At 29.6% G+C, this 15,447-nt stretch overlaps 1 protein-coding gene across 2 annotated transcripts in view; it reads right to left on the minus strand.

Moving 5' to 3' along the window:
• LOC100169486 (orthodenticle) overlaps positions 1–15,447 on the minus strand; it is a 38,126-nt gene that overhangs the window by 12,088 nt on the left and 10,591 nt on the right. For both annotated transcript variants that reach the window (XM_001948358.5, XM_008182580.3), the window contains exons 2-3: positions 15,005–15,046; positions 8,295–8,584 (exon numbers count right to left, since the gene is read on the minus strand). In XM_001948358.5, coding sequence (XP_001948393.2) covers positions 8,295–8,584; positions 15,005–15,030 — 316 coding nt within the window. In that variant the 5' untranslated portion in view covers positions 15,031–15,046. The remainder of the gene's footprint in view (positions 1–8,294; positions 8,585–15,004; positions 15,047–15,447) is intronic.

Below are 15,447 nucleotides of genomic sequence, written 5' to 3' on the forward strand. Positions count from 1 at the left end.
TATTTTTTTTTTTTCGTAAAAACGGTCTTTATTTATTTTTTACATCCCTTCTTATTTCTAATATATAATATTATAACTCTTTACTCTCACAAAAATCACCAGTTCTTTACTATGGGGCCTCGTTACATGGTTGGCACCTCTCGTCCTTCTCTTCGAGGTAAATTTTACACACAACATACTCCTATTTTCAGACCCTTGAATATTGTAATATAATTCGTAAGTAAACCGAAACATTTTTACATCGTATTGTTGTTAAATAATAAAAGATTAAATTCAAACGCATCGAATTTCACACGATAGAATATCGGTTGATATATATGACATGGTCAAAACAACATTATGTTAGATTGTCCCTCGAATTTTGGTAAAATCATGCAGCAATTGCAATTGGATTCTACGTATTTTACAAGAGATGAATATGCAGTAGGTATACTACATTACTATGGGACCATTTGTTATTATTATATGAATTTATGATTTGATAATATTATATGATACACAACCTAGGCTTATGTGTTTATTGTGTTACATTGTATGCAGCGCAGGCATACGTAAAAAATGTTTATTTCGGTTATAGAGTGCAGTGCGGCGGACTAAATTATAATATTATTATACATTGTATTATGTTTGCTCGAGCGCGTTATTATTGTTTCACATCGACTACGACGACTGACGAGAAGATAGTATGTAAAAAGCCATACAATAGTCGTTGAAAATATTAGGTCACCGTCGTCGTAATCGGTACGAACGATGGGAATCAAATTACGATGACGTGGGTAAAACACGGCCGTTTTCCCTATAGTGCGTTAGTTACCTACATAATATATATATTTATATTATAGTAGCTATCATACTATAGTGATGTTGTATTGATAACATATATAATAACACATTCGAGGGGTGTCTACGATTTTTATTCCCTTTAAGACTCAAAAAATTGGAAATAAAAATAAAAATAATTATATTCAGAAAATATTTGCGCCTTCTATGAGCATACACTATATGAGCTATCTATTTATGTGAAGTCTCTTATAGATTTAAATACAAAACACAAATCGTAATATGATTTAAAATCTGAGCTAATAGCGAGTCATAACCTATATTTTAATAAGCATGACGAAATCCGCGCGTTTGAAATATTTAAGATCGTAGATACATAGATACAAAAAATAATATTTTCTTTTAGGTAAACTAGGGCTTGCAAACGTTATAATAATGTTACGATTATAACGTTATATTTGACAAAAAAAACGATTAAAATATTTGTAAACTTAATTATATCGGCGATAATCAAAAATAATTAAATACCGCAAAATAAAACATAACGCAAAATGAAATATTTTAAAATCTATTTATTTAATTAGTCTATTGGTTTCGTAGAAATATTTATTTCAAGCAAACAATCCAGAGTTCGTGTATTTTTTCACTTTTGAAATAAAACAAAAAAACCTGTATTTTTCGTTTTAAACTTTTTTTTTCTATTTAAAACATGTTTTTTAACATTTCGTGTTTTAAACAAAATAAATTGTTTGAGTTGTAAACATTTAAAAACAGTGTATAAAATAGTATATTTAAAACAACTTAATTTTAATTTAATTACTTATACAAAAAAATATACCTAATGTACCTAATACAAAATATAGGTATTCAGATATTAACTAAATTGTAATTCATAGTATATTAGTGGCAATTATTAATATTTTATTGTTTTTTATTTTAAATTTTTTCTAATTTAGACAAGTTGTTTTCTTTTAATTAATAATGCTAAATTTTAAAGTGTAGTTGACATTTGTTTAATTGTAAGTTTTACATATTATTCTGTTTTTACCTAATTAATAAACAAAGTAGGTACTTTACATATTTGTAATTTACTTACGTCTGTGCTAATAATTTATGAAATTATATGTGTTACTAAAATGAAGGATGATAAACGATAATAGATATAATTATTTATTTTTTTCTGAAAGATATTTATTATTGTTTATTAATAATAAACAAAAAAAAAAATACATTTATTTAAAAAAAACACAATATTCACTTGGATTTTACACGGTTTTAAACATATGTGTTATTCGTTTTGAGTAACTAACAAAACGTTTAAAACAAATGTTTTAAATTCATGTTTTAAACATAACAACCCTGAAACAATCTAAGAATTGATTATATTATATTCCGTACCCAGGCCATTACCTACCCGCATTAGTTATTATTTTTAAATTTAATAGGGATTAACATTATTTTAAACAACGATAAACGCAAAACTTGTATAACGTTTTAATTTTAAATAACGATAAATGCAAGACTTAAATAACGATTTAATTTTGTAAAAATTGTGTAACGTTTTAATTGTAAGTAACATAAAACGGATTTTTTTTTCAAATGCAAGCCCTGGAGTAAACTAAAAATTTTGAAAAATTGTATATTTATAATATTTACCACGCATATTCATTATTCAGTAATAAACATTACTATGCCTTTAGTTTTAATATAATATTTAGATGCCCAATTAAAGCAGTAGTTATTATAACAATAACAATATAATTTATTAGATAAGATTTTTTGCTATTATATTATTAGCATGCCTTAAAAATCACTTAAAAATCTAAGTTATGTATACGGATCGAGCCAGTATTATGTTATGGTATTTGTTTTTTTTTTTTAAACCTCACTTGTGGTTTACCTATATAATGTATATAATATAGTAGTATAGCAATATATACAGTGTATAGTGTTGCTAATCATTTTATTTTTGGTTTAACGGTCTCCATCGAATAACAAATTGATATATTGATATATTGTATGTAATATTATTTTCGAACCGTACCGTGTATACGGCGTCCATATGAAATATATATGTTGGATCAGTATTGTTACACACGATGCACCCCATGACTTATGAGTTATTGTGCTGTACGCTTGTTAGATAAATTGACATTTTTACTGACCAAAATTAAATTATTGAAAAAAAATCCAAGTTTCATCTATTTTATCTCGTAAGATTTATTTTACGCTCATCTAATATATTTAAACCTATATTAGTGTGTAGGTTTTTTTTAGCGTATTTTCAAATGTTCATATCATGTATAAATCTAATTTATTTAACTCATAGATACCTGATTGTTATTTAGTTATAACTTGAAGTATATTAATGTTCGGATTTTTATGTACCCGCCTACCTACTGATTTATAAAACCAAATTAAGTAAAAAAAAAAATTAAAACTATGGCATAAATACTAGGTATTATATAGGTATAACAATTACGCTAAACGGTTTATAAATTGAAATATTTACATTTTAAAATAGCAACTATAATATGTAAATAGGTACTAAAGATTTTGAAAATAAACGATATACGTGAAATACACCATAATATAGTACGTACCTAATATATTATTTGATATATGCATAATATAATATTTTTATTAGTTACACTACACTACTACAGTTATGCAAAGATTATAAGTTTATCATTAGTCGATACTTAGTACCTACTATAAAATTGAATTTGATATAATTTTTGAAAATATAAATTCCTACAATATACCTATGTGTTAAAATATATTGTGGAATACATTGTAGGTTCGTTGTATTCAGAATCCTTCAAAATTAACTGTATAACTAGTGACTAAGTTGATAGATTGTGCTTAGTAAAAAATATGTTCCCATAAATATAAATCCAGCTATAGTTTACTAGTTATATTATTATTTCTTATTAGCGATTGTAATACATTATGTTACCTACTCGAATGGACAACGATTTATGTAGTTTTATATCATATACACTGTGTATAATGCATACCTATGAATATTAATATTTAATAATATAATATATAATGCATTATAAGTACGCATTTTGAAAATAAAATAAACCATTAGTCAAGATTCGTTTAAATATACTATGTTTAAAAAATACGTATTATTTGGCTATCTGGAACTGAACCTACTTAATCAGTCATATTTACCGTGAATAAAATATACACATAGTAGTGCTACTATTCAATCATTCAGATATTCAGTGGGTTTGTATTTTTGTGCACTTTGTATTAAATTTTATTGTAACATATTTACACATAACATGCAGACGGTTTTACATATATATATATATTATATATATATATACATCATACCTACAATAATATCATTGTGAAGACTGTTGACTCATTCGTACATAAATATAGGTATATAGGTATATATTATAGGTATTCCGGTATTCACCATTCATTTGGTCAGTTTTTGTTCATTCACTAAGCTGAATATTGTACTACGATTTCATCAGAATTGTGATATTAAGAGCGGTGTCGTTTGACACATTAGACAAAATGGTGCAAGATTCTAATAAATCAAGATTTTTGAAGTCTAGTAATTTATTATTTTATAACGGTTTCATTGATCGTGCGCCTATTATAACATTATAAGGGGACTGAAAGCAGCAATTTATATTAAGGGTTGTGTGTGTGTGTGTGTGTGTGTGTATAGTCAAATATTGTATTATGCATGTATTACGCTTACGCGGCGTGTGTACAAAAAGTAAACGATTGTCTGTGAGAGTAAATCAGTGTGTGGCCCACACATAATATGTGCGAACAAACAAATGTCACATGATAAGAGTTTCGGTACCGCAGTAGAATATTACAATAATCTGTTTCCTACACACTAGCGACGAGTCTGACCCATAAACCCTTATAAAATTATGACTTCTGAGAATATTATTATTCGTTTTTAACTCCATGGAAATATTTGAGTAGGTAGATATATAGATCATTCTCTTTTTTAGGTTCTACGACGTTATCGTGGTAGTACAGTTTTACCATATTTAGTTTTTTATTTTATGGATTTAATCAAAATAAATATTTATTTATTTTATTATGTTCACTTGTTGATATCAAATATTAGGCTTGAACACAATATGTATTTTTCTACTCGAAACAACGAAAATCGATTTCTACAATAATCTAAAAGATAAGCAAAATTAAAATTCGATTATTTTGAAGTAGTTGTAATTTTGTCATAAGCTTTTATAGGTATGAATAATAATAAAAAAAAATATATCACTTCAAAATAAAAAATCTATTGATACCTATAATTATTTTTCTTATTTAGTGATCATGTTGGTATATATACCTACTGTTTTATTGAAATCATACAATACCTACGCTTGTACATAATATAAAACTACCAGACTCGTTGAGTATTTTATAATAACGTTATTTAAACACTCTTTATTATCTACTTTGTAAACTTTTGTAATACCTTTCAAGAGATTTGTATTTTACAATATTTAACATATTTTTTCTATATACATTCGTTACGATAATGATAAAAAAAAATATACCGTTTAATTTATAAATTTGTTTAGAACGAATAAAGGAATATTTACAAAATTCTACACAGTAGGTACCTATACTACAATACGTAGTGGTACCTATTTAATATAAGTTTTCTTAGTGTACAATAGGTATACTGCTGTAATGCAGTTGTATACTTGTTTGTTATTTTTATATCCATATCTATTTGAAAGTGTTCTATATAAAAGTATTTTTTAACAGTTAAATGTACATACATACATACATACATACATACATACATACATACATACATACATACATACATACATACATACATACATACATACATAAATACATACATACATATATACATAGTACATACATAGTACATATTATATACAACATACATGCATACATATATATTATACACACACAAACTATAATAAAATATTATTATTATATTATAATATAGTTCCTATACCACGACCACGCTCCATTCCCCTTATTGTATCATATAGGTAGTATAATGGTCGGGATTCGACATTTTGATCGCGGGGCGTAAGAGATTTGGCAATTTGGCATACCAACACGACCTAAATATATATACATTGCAGTAGGTACAAACACGATCTACCCGAGATGACATAATATACCTACTGGGCGGATACACATATTATAGGGTGCAGTGATATAATAAGGGGCAATCGTTCCGAACCACACATTTTTTCTTCACATTATGTAATATAAAAGATTTCTTGTTGAATTAGATTTACAGAAAATAAAAATACACCATTATTATTGCGTATGGTGTCACAGTATGAAATATTATAAAATAGTGGTAGGTAGGTATTATTCAATAAGTCTATTCAGGTCGGAACTGTAACGCTGTTTGTCACTATATTTGTACAGAAGCAAACTGTTCAATAAACGGTTATACAGTATACTACACACTTATATATATTATATAATAGTTATATATAATAGAGCAGAGCTTGGGAGACGCAAAGGCATAATATTTCTTCATTCATTCTCAAAAATATTACTAGTTTACAAATATTTTAAAAGTACCTACTGTATACTCGACCCGTAATGATACATTTAAGATAATCTTTAGTTATTGAGTTTTAAGTTTTAAGCAATTTGCAATTTTTCTTTGATCACTCGCATTCATCATTATTTACAATTAATTTGTCGCCGATGGTCATTACTCATTAGTGAAACGACCTATTATGAAATTTGATGTGGTAATGACAATATCTGTGCTGTGATGTGGTATTGAATGGTTTTGTACCAAAATTCAGTTTTTAAGTGAGTTATGAGCAATTTTAATTTACACTATATTATATACACAAAACTTACTGAAGAATTGAGCTATCATAAAAAATGTATTTACAAACAGATAATTTTCTTATCATCAAGTCCCATAATGGTTCAATCCATACTAATTTTTAAACTGACGAAGATACAAGTGATCTTCTGAGCGTAATTTTGGACTTTGGTATGTTACGATATTATTGTAAGAAGCAAACATAAATGCCTGTGTCCTCTCAACTGAAAGTCTGAAATCCTATTTCCTATACGTGCCAACTTATATGATAAGTGATAACCACAATTTAATATGCCATCGAGAACGATAAATAACGATTATTATTGAAATTATAAGTATATAATATTATATATTATATTATTGTATTATTATTATCATTTATAATTATTTATTATAATTATTGACTTTTTCAAAGAAGCCCTATCAATGTAACAAGCAAAAATCGACGAAGGGCTATGGAAACATTTTATAATATTATTTTAATATTTATGAAATCGTTAAAATATCAGGTATTTTTAGAATATATTTTACTTATAGAAATTCACCAAAATTAGGGTTTTAAGAAATAATAAGTTTTTGAAGAAATGTTCTCAAGCAAATCAGTTCATTATACGTCGATGCGAATGTATAATATAGTCATTTAATTCATAATTTAATAAACTATTATAATACTGATTGCTTTTTTTTCGATACTTGTAAATACAGTGTTCATATACCTACTGTGTATGCTACCACGAGTTGGGCAACATTTCTATGATTAACCGATGAGAAATAATTGCATTAATTATTTGAAATTAATGAATTTCAGTAAATATTTCAAAAAAAATCATGCATGAAAGATTTTATTATTATTATTAAATATTCTATTATTAAATTAAATTAAATAGATATACATTCGTTGAGTTTGGGTTTAAATAATCTTATTATTCTATTATTAAAAATTAAAATGGAACCATTGTTCACAGTAGCTGTGTAGCTTTAGTTTTATTATTTGTAAAGTATAAATTTGTAATTGCTATTATACTGTATTAAAGAGATCCATATATAGGCAATGATAATGAATATTTATCGAAATTTATGAATTTAAAATCATTGATACAACTGTTGGAAAATTCAAACAATCGGTGAATCGTAGTCAACGGCCAACACTGCAGTCTACACAGGACACAAACACACACACGGCGGAAACCCGCGACCACCTACCTAAATCAAGTGAACATCATGTACCAATGCGTTTTCCGTTAAGAATAATGAGAAGACGCAATGCCCCCGACTACCGCTGGGCGTAACAATACAGCATTTAAACTGTATAAGTACATTACTAACCACTGAGCGCGGCAATGAATAGTCCCATAACCCCATAAATAATTTGTAAAAACCGTTTCACGTGAAAAATAGCCACTCGGGCTGTATACAGTCTCGGTTAAGAAACAAAATGCATTTACTTACACGGTAGGTACAGAAGATAATAATGCCCTGTTTACCGTGTCTGAGCGTTTTTATTTATATTTGTTCACATTATGGGTGTAAAAAAAAAGTCGTTATAAGCCCGAGTGGTTCTTTTTTGCGCGAAACGGTTACTGTACAAACAACAATGTATGTGCCACGGTAATAATATTATTACGTACGCACAATAAAATTGTATGTTATATTATTTTGTCGATATTAATATTATACTTACGGTGATTGAACAGGGACAACGTGGTGGAATGATGGTGGTGGTAGTTCTGACCGGCCGCCGTTGGGTAACAGCCCATGCTGGTCTGCAGCGAGTCCATCAGACCGATGCTGTTGACGGCGGCGTACGGCGAAGACGCAGCCGAGTTCTTGAGGTGGTACGCGGCGGCGGCGGCCTGCATGGACGAGCCTAGTGACGGCGGCGCGCCACCCGAGCCACCCGCGGCGGCGAACGCTGCGGCCGCGGCAGTAGCAGGGAAACCGCCCAACTCCCCGCCGCTCTCCTGGCTGCATCTGTTCGGGTGGAAAGAAAAACAGAAAAAAAAATGCGAAATGCAAACGATTAATAAAAACCAGTGTTTTTACAACAAAAATAATATAGTTTATGACAATATTACGATGATGGTACGAAGTAAAGAAAAAAAAAACCAAAAAAAAAACATAATATTACAATATAATAATAATAATAATATACGTAGGTATAAGGATATTGTATCGGTGGCACTGCGAAGTAAAGGCATTGATGGTTTTAGCGTCGTCGAAAAAAAGTATGTAAAAATCTGAGACATAAAATAGAAAACCCGGCTTGAGACGACATATATATAAATTATATTATATCGTATACGGTGTGAGAAGGCACATTAAAACGTTTACATAATATTATATAAACGCACGCGTAGGTATTATACATTGTGTAAAACGTTTTGTATACATAAATACATAATTAACTCACTTTTATACAAACCAAATTTTAAAACCATTTCAGGAAGTACATATTATTATTATAATACAGTTTATAATTATCTATTTAAACACTAAGATTATGTAAGTATACTATTATACATGGTACTTGGGTACCTAATAATAATATCGTAATTATTAATTATTGGCATAATATATATTTCAACAGTCCGTTTAAGTTTGTAGTACTGAACTATATAATGTGAGACCAAAATGCCAAATTACGTCGGGCACTTCTCAAATCAGTCATTCATTCGTGACGAAAACCCTATTATTTTCTCGTCACTACAGCTCCAAAACTCGTCAATAAATGCTTCTTGCCTTCTTATAATAAATAAATATAATAAATTACATACATATATTTTACATGTCCCCGTTTCTAATTAGAGAGAGAAAGTGTTCTTCAATTTTCACTTTGAAATTGAAATATTTTAGATTTGCACCACTGTAATAGACTATCGAAGTTAAAACGATATTATGCTTGTCTGACTTCCAACATTAGACGCGTGTAAATATAGCTGGTTGGTCATTTTCCTCAGAATAATTTGACATTTTAACTACCAATACGAATGTATCTTTTTCATGTTATTTCCCTACAAGTTTCTCCTGATTTTTGTAACAATCGAAGTTCTTCAGTTTATTTTATATTTTTACCTCTTATTATCTACTGATCGATCTGCACATTAAATCCATCGACGATTCACCATTCAAATAGTAATTATTTTTGGTCATTTCAGCATAATTGGTATAATAACGAGACTGCCGATCAACTAAACAGGTAACGAAATTTTATTTTATTCTTGCTTGTGCGTGCGTGAAAAAATGATGAGTCTATGTGTTGTACTTATTATTTAAAGTAAATGATAGTTAATGACAAAACTGGTACGCAGTGTACAAAAAAATTAAGAACGCTATTAAGAATTGCCAATACCGAACATTTTACAACTATATATAATACAATATATATAGTTAGCTCGCTACAACAAAGCACTTGAATGCTAATTTACTCATAACAGGTACTTAAATTACTATAAAACTGCTAATCAAAATACAATAGGGATAATAGTATATTCAGAAGATGCGGAGAAATTATTTAAATGCGTGGGGTACGAGAGATTCTTCCGAATGCAGTAACTATCTATCTCAAACAGTAAAAAACACATCATCATAAGAGTCCGCCCGATCCGTGATATAGGATCCACAATAAAGGAACTCCACCAGGTCTCAAGTACAACATAGACTTGCATCATGTAACTTGACCTTAAAATTAAGAAAATCTAGGTACCAACTTTCATTACACGCGTTACTATTTTATGTTTGTTTAATTAATTATTTGATTTTAATGTATTTAAATTTAAATGATCTATTAGTTGTATTGTACTGCTTAAACCATGCATAGATAATATTATATTAATATAGATTAAAACATAAATAAAATAAGAATATCATACAGGAACAACTTGTTAGCAAATGCATCAGACGATGAGCTTTTTACGCATAATCCACATCGGGCTTAGTTCGAAGATACATCTTTATCCTCCGATATGGATTAGCGGCAGCTGATTTTACTATAATAACATTACGATTTTATTTTACATTACCGTTATTACTACGTGTTCAAACGACGCACACGCATCTAATACGGAAAATAATATATTAGTTGACGCCACTGATTCGGCGCTAGAACGTCACCAGCAGCCACGCGGGTATACAAAGAAGGTATAATATTATAATATACTGTAAGAAGAAACTAAAAATTAACATTTACGTATACACTGCCTTTGTTACTTATTATTTTTATGCAGTCATTTACGTTGTACTATTATTATTGGTATACCTATTAAATATTCGAGCTTTCGCGTACACAATGAATAAAATCGTAAAACACTCAGCGACGATGATTTTATTAAGTAGGTAATAATAATAAAAATAATAAACGCATAAAAATAAATTTTGAGAAATAGATAAATGATCATAATATGAAACAAATCTGGTATAGATTCGATTTTTATTATTATATACGTACCTACCTAATAGGAATAAACAATGCAACAGCACTATAGTTTAATAGTTACATATTGGTATTATAGGTGTAGGTAATTATATAATTTATTATGATGGACAAATAAATATAATTTTAAAACCTAAGTTTTTTCGTCAGTGATCGTACACCAATTATAAAAACTATTAGAACTGTAAATTGAATGCACTACACAAATTCAGTATAAATAAACAATGAAAATGCATTAAAAAATTTAAATTTAAAAACTATAAAAATCTATCAAGTATTATTGAAAATAATTTATTTTATTAATCATTTTATTTGGTTTTAAAAAATAAAATAATATTTCATTCATTGAGGCGAAAGTTAACAAATAAAAATTAAGTATTTAACTTAAATAGGTAAATAGTTAGTTTAACACTAAAAAATTATACAGCCTGTGTAAAATATTTTAAATAAAAATATAATTAATTAAGCATTAGGCACATCGTATGTACCTATATATATTATTATACAGAACGTGTAAAATATTCATAAGACAATAAATTAAAAATATATTCATAAAATGAGTTTAAAAAGTTTTAATTGATGGAAATTATTATAAATACTTATCAAAAAACATAAAAATGGCTTTAGAATAAAAATTGCAAAACAAAAGTTTTAAAATTGAATTCGTTGGTACCTAATTTAAACTTTGTATTAAGGAAACTTTGTTTTCAATAATTTTCCATTTCCTACAAAATCACAACCCTTCTATAATTATTATATTATGCTCCAATAATATAATGGCATTATTTAAATTGTTTTTTATGATTCTAGGCTTATGATAGGGGCAAAATCTAATACAGTTTATGAATAGAAAACTCGTCATCCTCGCGCATTTTTATTGTTATTATTATTTAAGTGTTTGGAAAAATCAAATTATTTTATCAAAATATATATGAAACAAAAATCAATACTTCTATATAGGTACAGTTTTAACTTTGAAATCATCTGATCCGAGGAACTTATCTGCAAAGGCGACGATTAGGTGAATTTGGACGGTGTATATTATTGTTTTATACGGTATATAATTCAAACGGGACTTTTGAACGATCAGGATTAGGAGTTTGAATCCGCCGCGCCGCTGCCGCCAATGTGTCTGCGTGAACGAAAAGCGAGGGCGACCGTCCGACTGTATATTATTATAATGTGCATATGGACAATATTATAGTAGGTATATAATATTATATCTACCTACTATACCCATACCTACCTTAACCGTACGCAATACTTCTCGATGGCCGGCACAAGTCATGGGTATGCGTATGATGTACATATTGGACTTATATAATATTATATATGTATATACAATACCATATAACATTATAATGTACGAACAAACATATAGTTGCGTGCGTGTACGGTGGTCATTGTTCGCGCCGAACGCGTACGTGTCTTTTCCGGTATTCGGTCGGCGGCGGGTAAGGGCCCCGTGCGCGTCCATATATACTCGCACAGTCGTACTCCTCCGACAAAACGGGTGTTTTTACACGCATACATGTACCTAACTTACGTGTACATAATATATAGGTACAGTATAATATAAGTATTTATCTATATAATATTATGTGTACATATGACGCAGGAGCTCGTGGACCTACGGCGCTGCAGTCAGCATCCTGACAACAGTCAGTCGGCGAGATCGTCTTTTTTCTTCTTATTATTCTTCGTCTTCCTTTTCTCTTCCAGAGCCAAGATCCCCGCCACTCCAACACCCAACACAGAGAAACTCTACGTTATAGTGTGTGTGTGTGTGTGTGTGTGTGTGTGTGTGTGTGTGTGTGTGTGTTTATATTATTTTTTATTATGTATAGTTCACCCGCTGAATCGTGCACACACAATAGTTAGATATATATATATTTTGGTTTTTTACGACCACCGGAACTGTTAGGTTAGGTTACCTGGTTTATGGTTACTAGGTATATTACCTGCACGCTATTATTACAATTGTGGCATATAATATATAGATCAAGAATAGGCTCGCCGACAAATAGGCCGGCGCTATATAGGTATAATAGGTATATAATATAATATACGTGTCATGTGCGGGACGTGATTATCTATATCCGTCATCGTGAGTAGGCGCTATTATTGCCATTGTATGCTGTGATTTGCTTTTTTCCCCGTGTACATCGGATACAGATCATGGCTTGATCACAATGACTGCAGTTAACTAAAAGTTACATATTATTTTTTTTTTCGCTACGACGTTCATTAATTGTATTCTTCTGATTTTTTTTTCAAAGGTTCTTGGCGAATTGAAACCGGATAAAGTCGATTTCGAATGGATTCAGTTTTTTTAAATATATATAAGTTCATAGGAATTGATGTGTGTATTAGAGTTACGATATGTAGAACTCGGATATCACGGGGGGAAGGTCAGCAGCTTATTGTGCTAATTTTTCTGTCTCATTACAACGTAGACAACAATAATTAATACCATAATAAATCCAACTTAAGAGATTATAGTCTTAGAACATAATCGCCTCAATAAAACAATCAAAACGCTTAATATAGTTTAGAAAACATTGCGCACAAGTACCTGACAAGGATTTTCTTGTTTTATTTTCACTCTAATTATCACCATTAAATGACTTTTCTTTGACAATATTCAAACATTACAATAATGTTTTGAAGTACCGAATTTCCAAGAAAGTCCATATAGACTCTATAACTATATTATACAAAATGAATACGGATTCTGATGTTCCGACAAACGCAGGACCAAATAAAATCTGTTCGAAAATCTGAAATCTCAGAATTTCTTTCACTCGTTCCTAGTAAATTGTACTTGATATTTTATGAGTCGTCGTCTTATAGTCTGCTGTAGTACACAAACATGTCATTATAACATATATTATGTTGGTACGCGATATGATATGATTGTACTGTTGGGTCAGCCCGGGTCCTAGACCTAGTGGCGGGGCATATTCATTGTCACACTATATTGTATATTATATTGTTATATTATTGTTGGAAGAAGGACCGATCGTCCGAATCTCAGCCGACGGTTTTTTTTTGTACAGAACACGTACGAGCACGACGAATGACAATACACCTAAGTTTACGTTTATTATTATTATTGGTAAATGTATTATCATTATTATTATTTGAAAAACACTCAGGTTTGAACGAAATGCGTCTTTTACATACGATCAATAATAATAATATTGTATTTTATTATACGTTACCGACAATAGCAGTATAATATAATAACATATTACCACGGCGACAGTAAAATAACAAGAGCACATCGGTGGGTACCGGATTCGAGAGAATAATCTTGAGACACAACGGGAGAAATTTAAAAATCGGATGTTTACAACAAAAATATCGTCATACCTATTTACGAAGGGATAAAAACCTTACCTACCACCGCCCTTAGGTATTACACGCACTGCTCTTATGGTCACCGCCGACCATAATTATTATTGTTGTTGTTATTTCACGTGTACAAAATGTACAATATAGTCAATATAGGAGGCAGGGTATTGGTTCGCACCATATATACGCAACCTGATATAGTATAATACTGGATTCCGCGTTATTACGTCGTATATGTGCTAAACAAGACCGAACAATCGACGATACACATAATACATATACCAACGCTTATATTCAATGATGTTATATTATACTTACAGGCAGCACCAAATCGAATTTGGCACGAGTGTCACATATACTTGCCACCGATGCGTCAAAAAACGTACGTGAAAAATAATGATAATTATTGCAACGCACGATAATAATATAGACGTTATATTATACGGTCGATAGTTTGTACCATCGCGATCGTAGGCATGCATATTTATGTTAAATACAAAATACGGGTTTAGGGGTACGTATTGTTCGTGTGTACACATAAGATATTATAATATTGTATATGCGCAGACGGAAAAAATAATATTTAACACGACTACAAAACTTACCCAGATGACAGGCTATTTGGCCACATAAGATGTCGATGACACCTGTAACAGAACAAAAAAAAACTGTAAGTTTATATTTCGATAAATATTATAGCAGAGAAGATGATTTCAAATGTCCTATTTCTTTAACATCTAGCGATTTTAATGTACGTGCAGATGATAGTTGAATTTCATCCAAGTCGGAGATAGTTTAATATATTATTATTAAGGGGATTCGATTTTCTGTTTTCGTCTAATAGTAACATAGTATTTTAGACGTGTTTTTTGGCAAACATACCAATTTATATAATGAAACGATAAGAATTCTGAAAATAGATTTGAATTCGTCATCAAGTCTACTTGAAATCGATTTTCCCACATTTTTGATTTTAGCTTCTCCAAAAGTTAAAATACAAAAATGTTCAAATTCTCTATTTTATATGATTTTTCTGGATTTGGGAGAT

The sequence above is a fragment of the Acyrthosiphon pisum genome, chromosome X (genome assembly GCF_005508785.2).
Source record: "Acyrthosiphon pisum isolate AL4f chromosome X, pea_aphid_22Mar2018_4r6ur, whole genome shotgun sequence".
NCBI classification, from domain to species: domain Eukaryota; kingdom Metazoa; phylum Arthropoda; class Insecta; order Hemiptera; family Aphididae; genus Acyrthosiphon; species Acyrthosiphon pisum.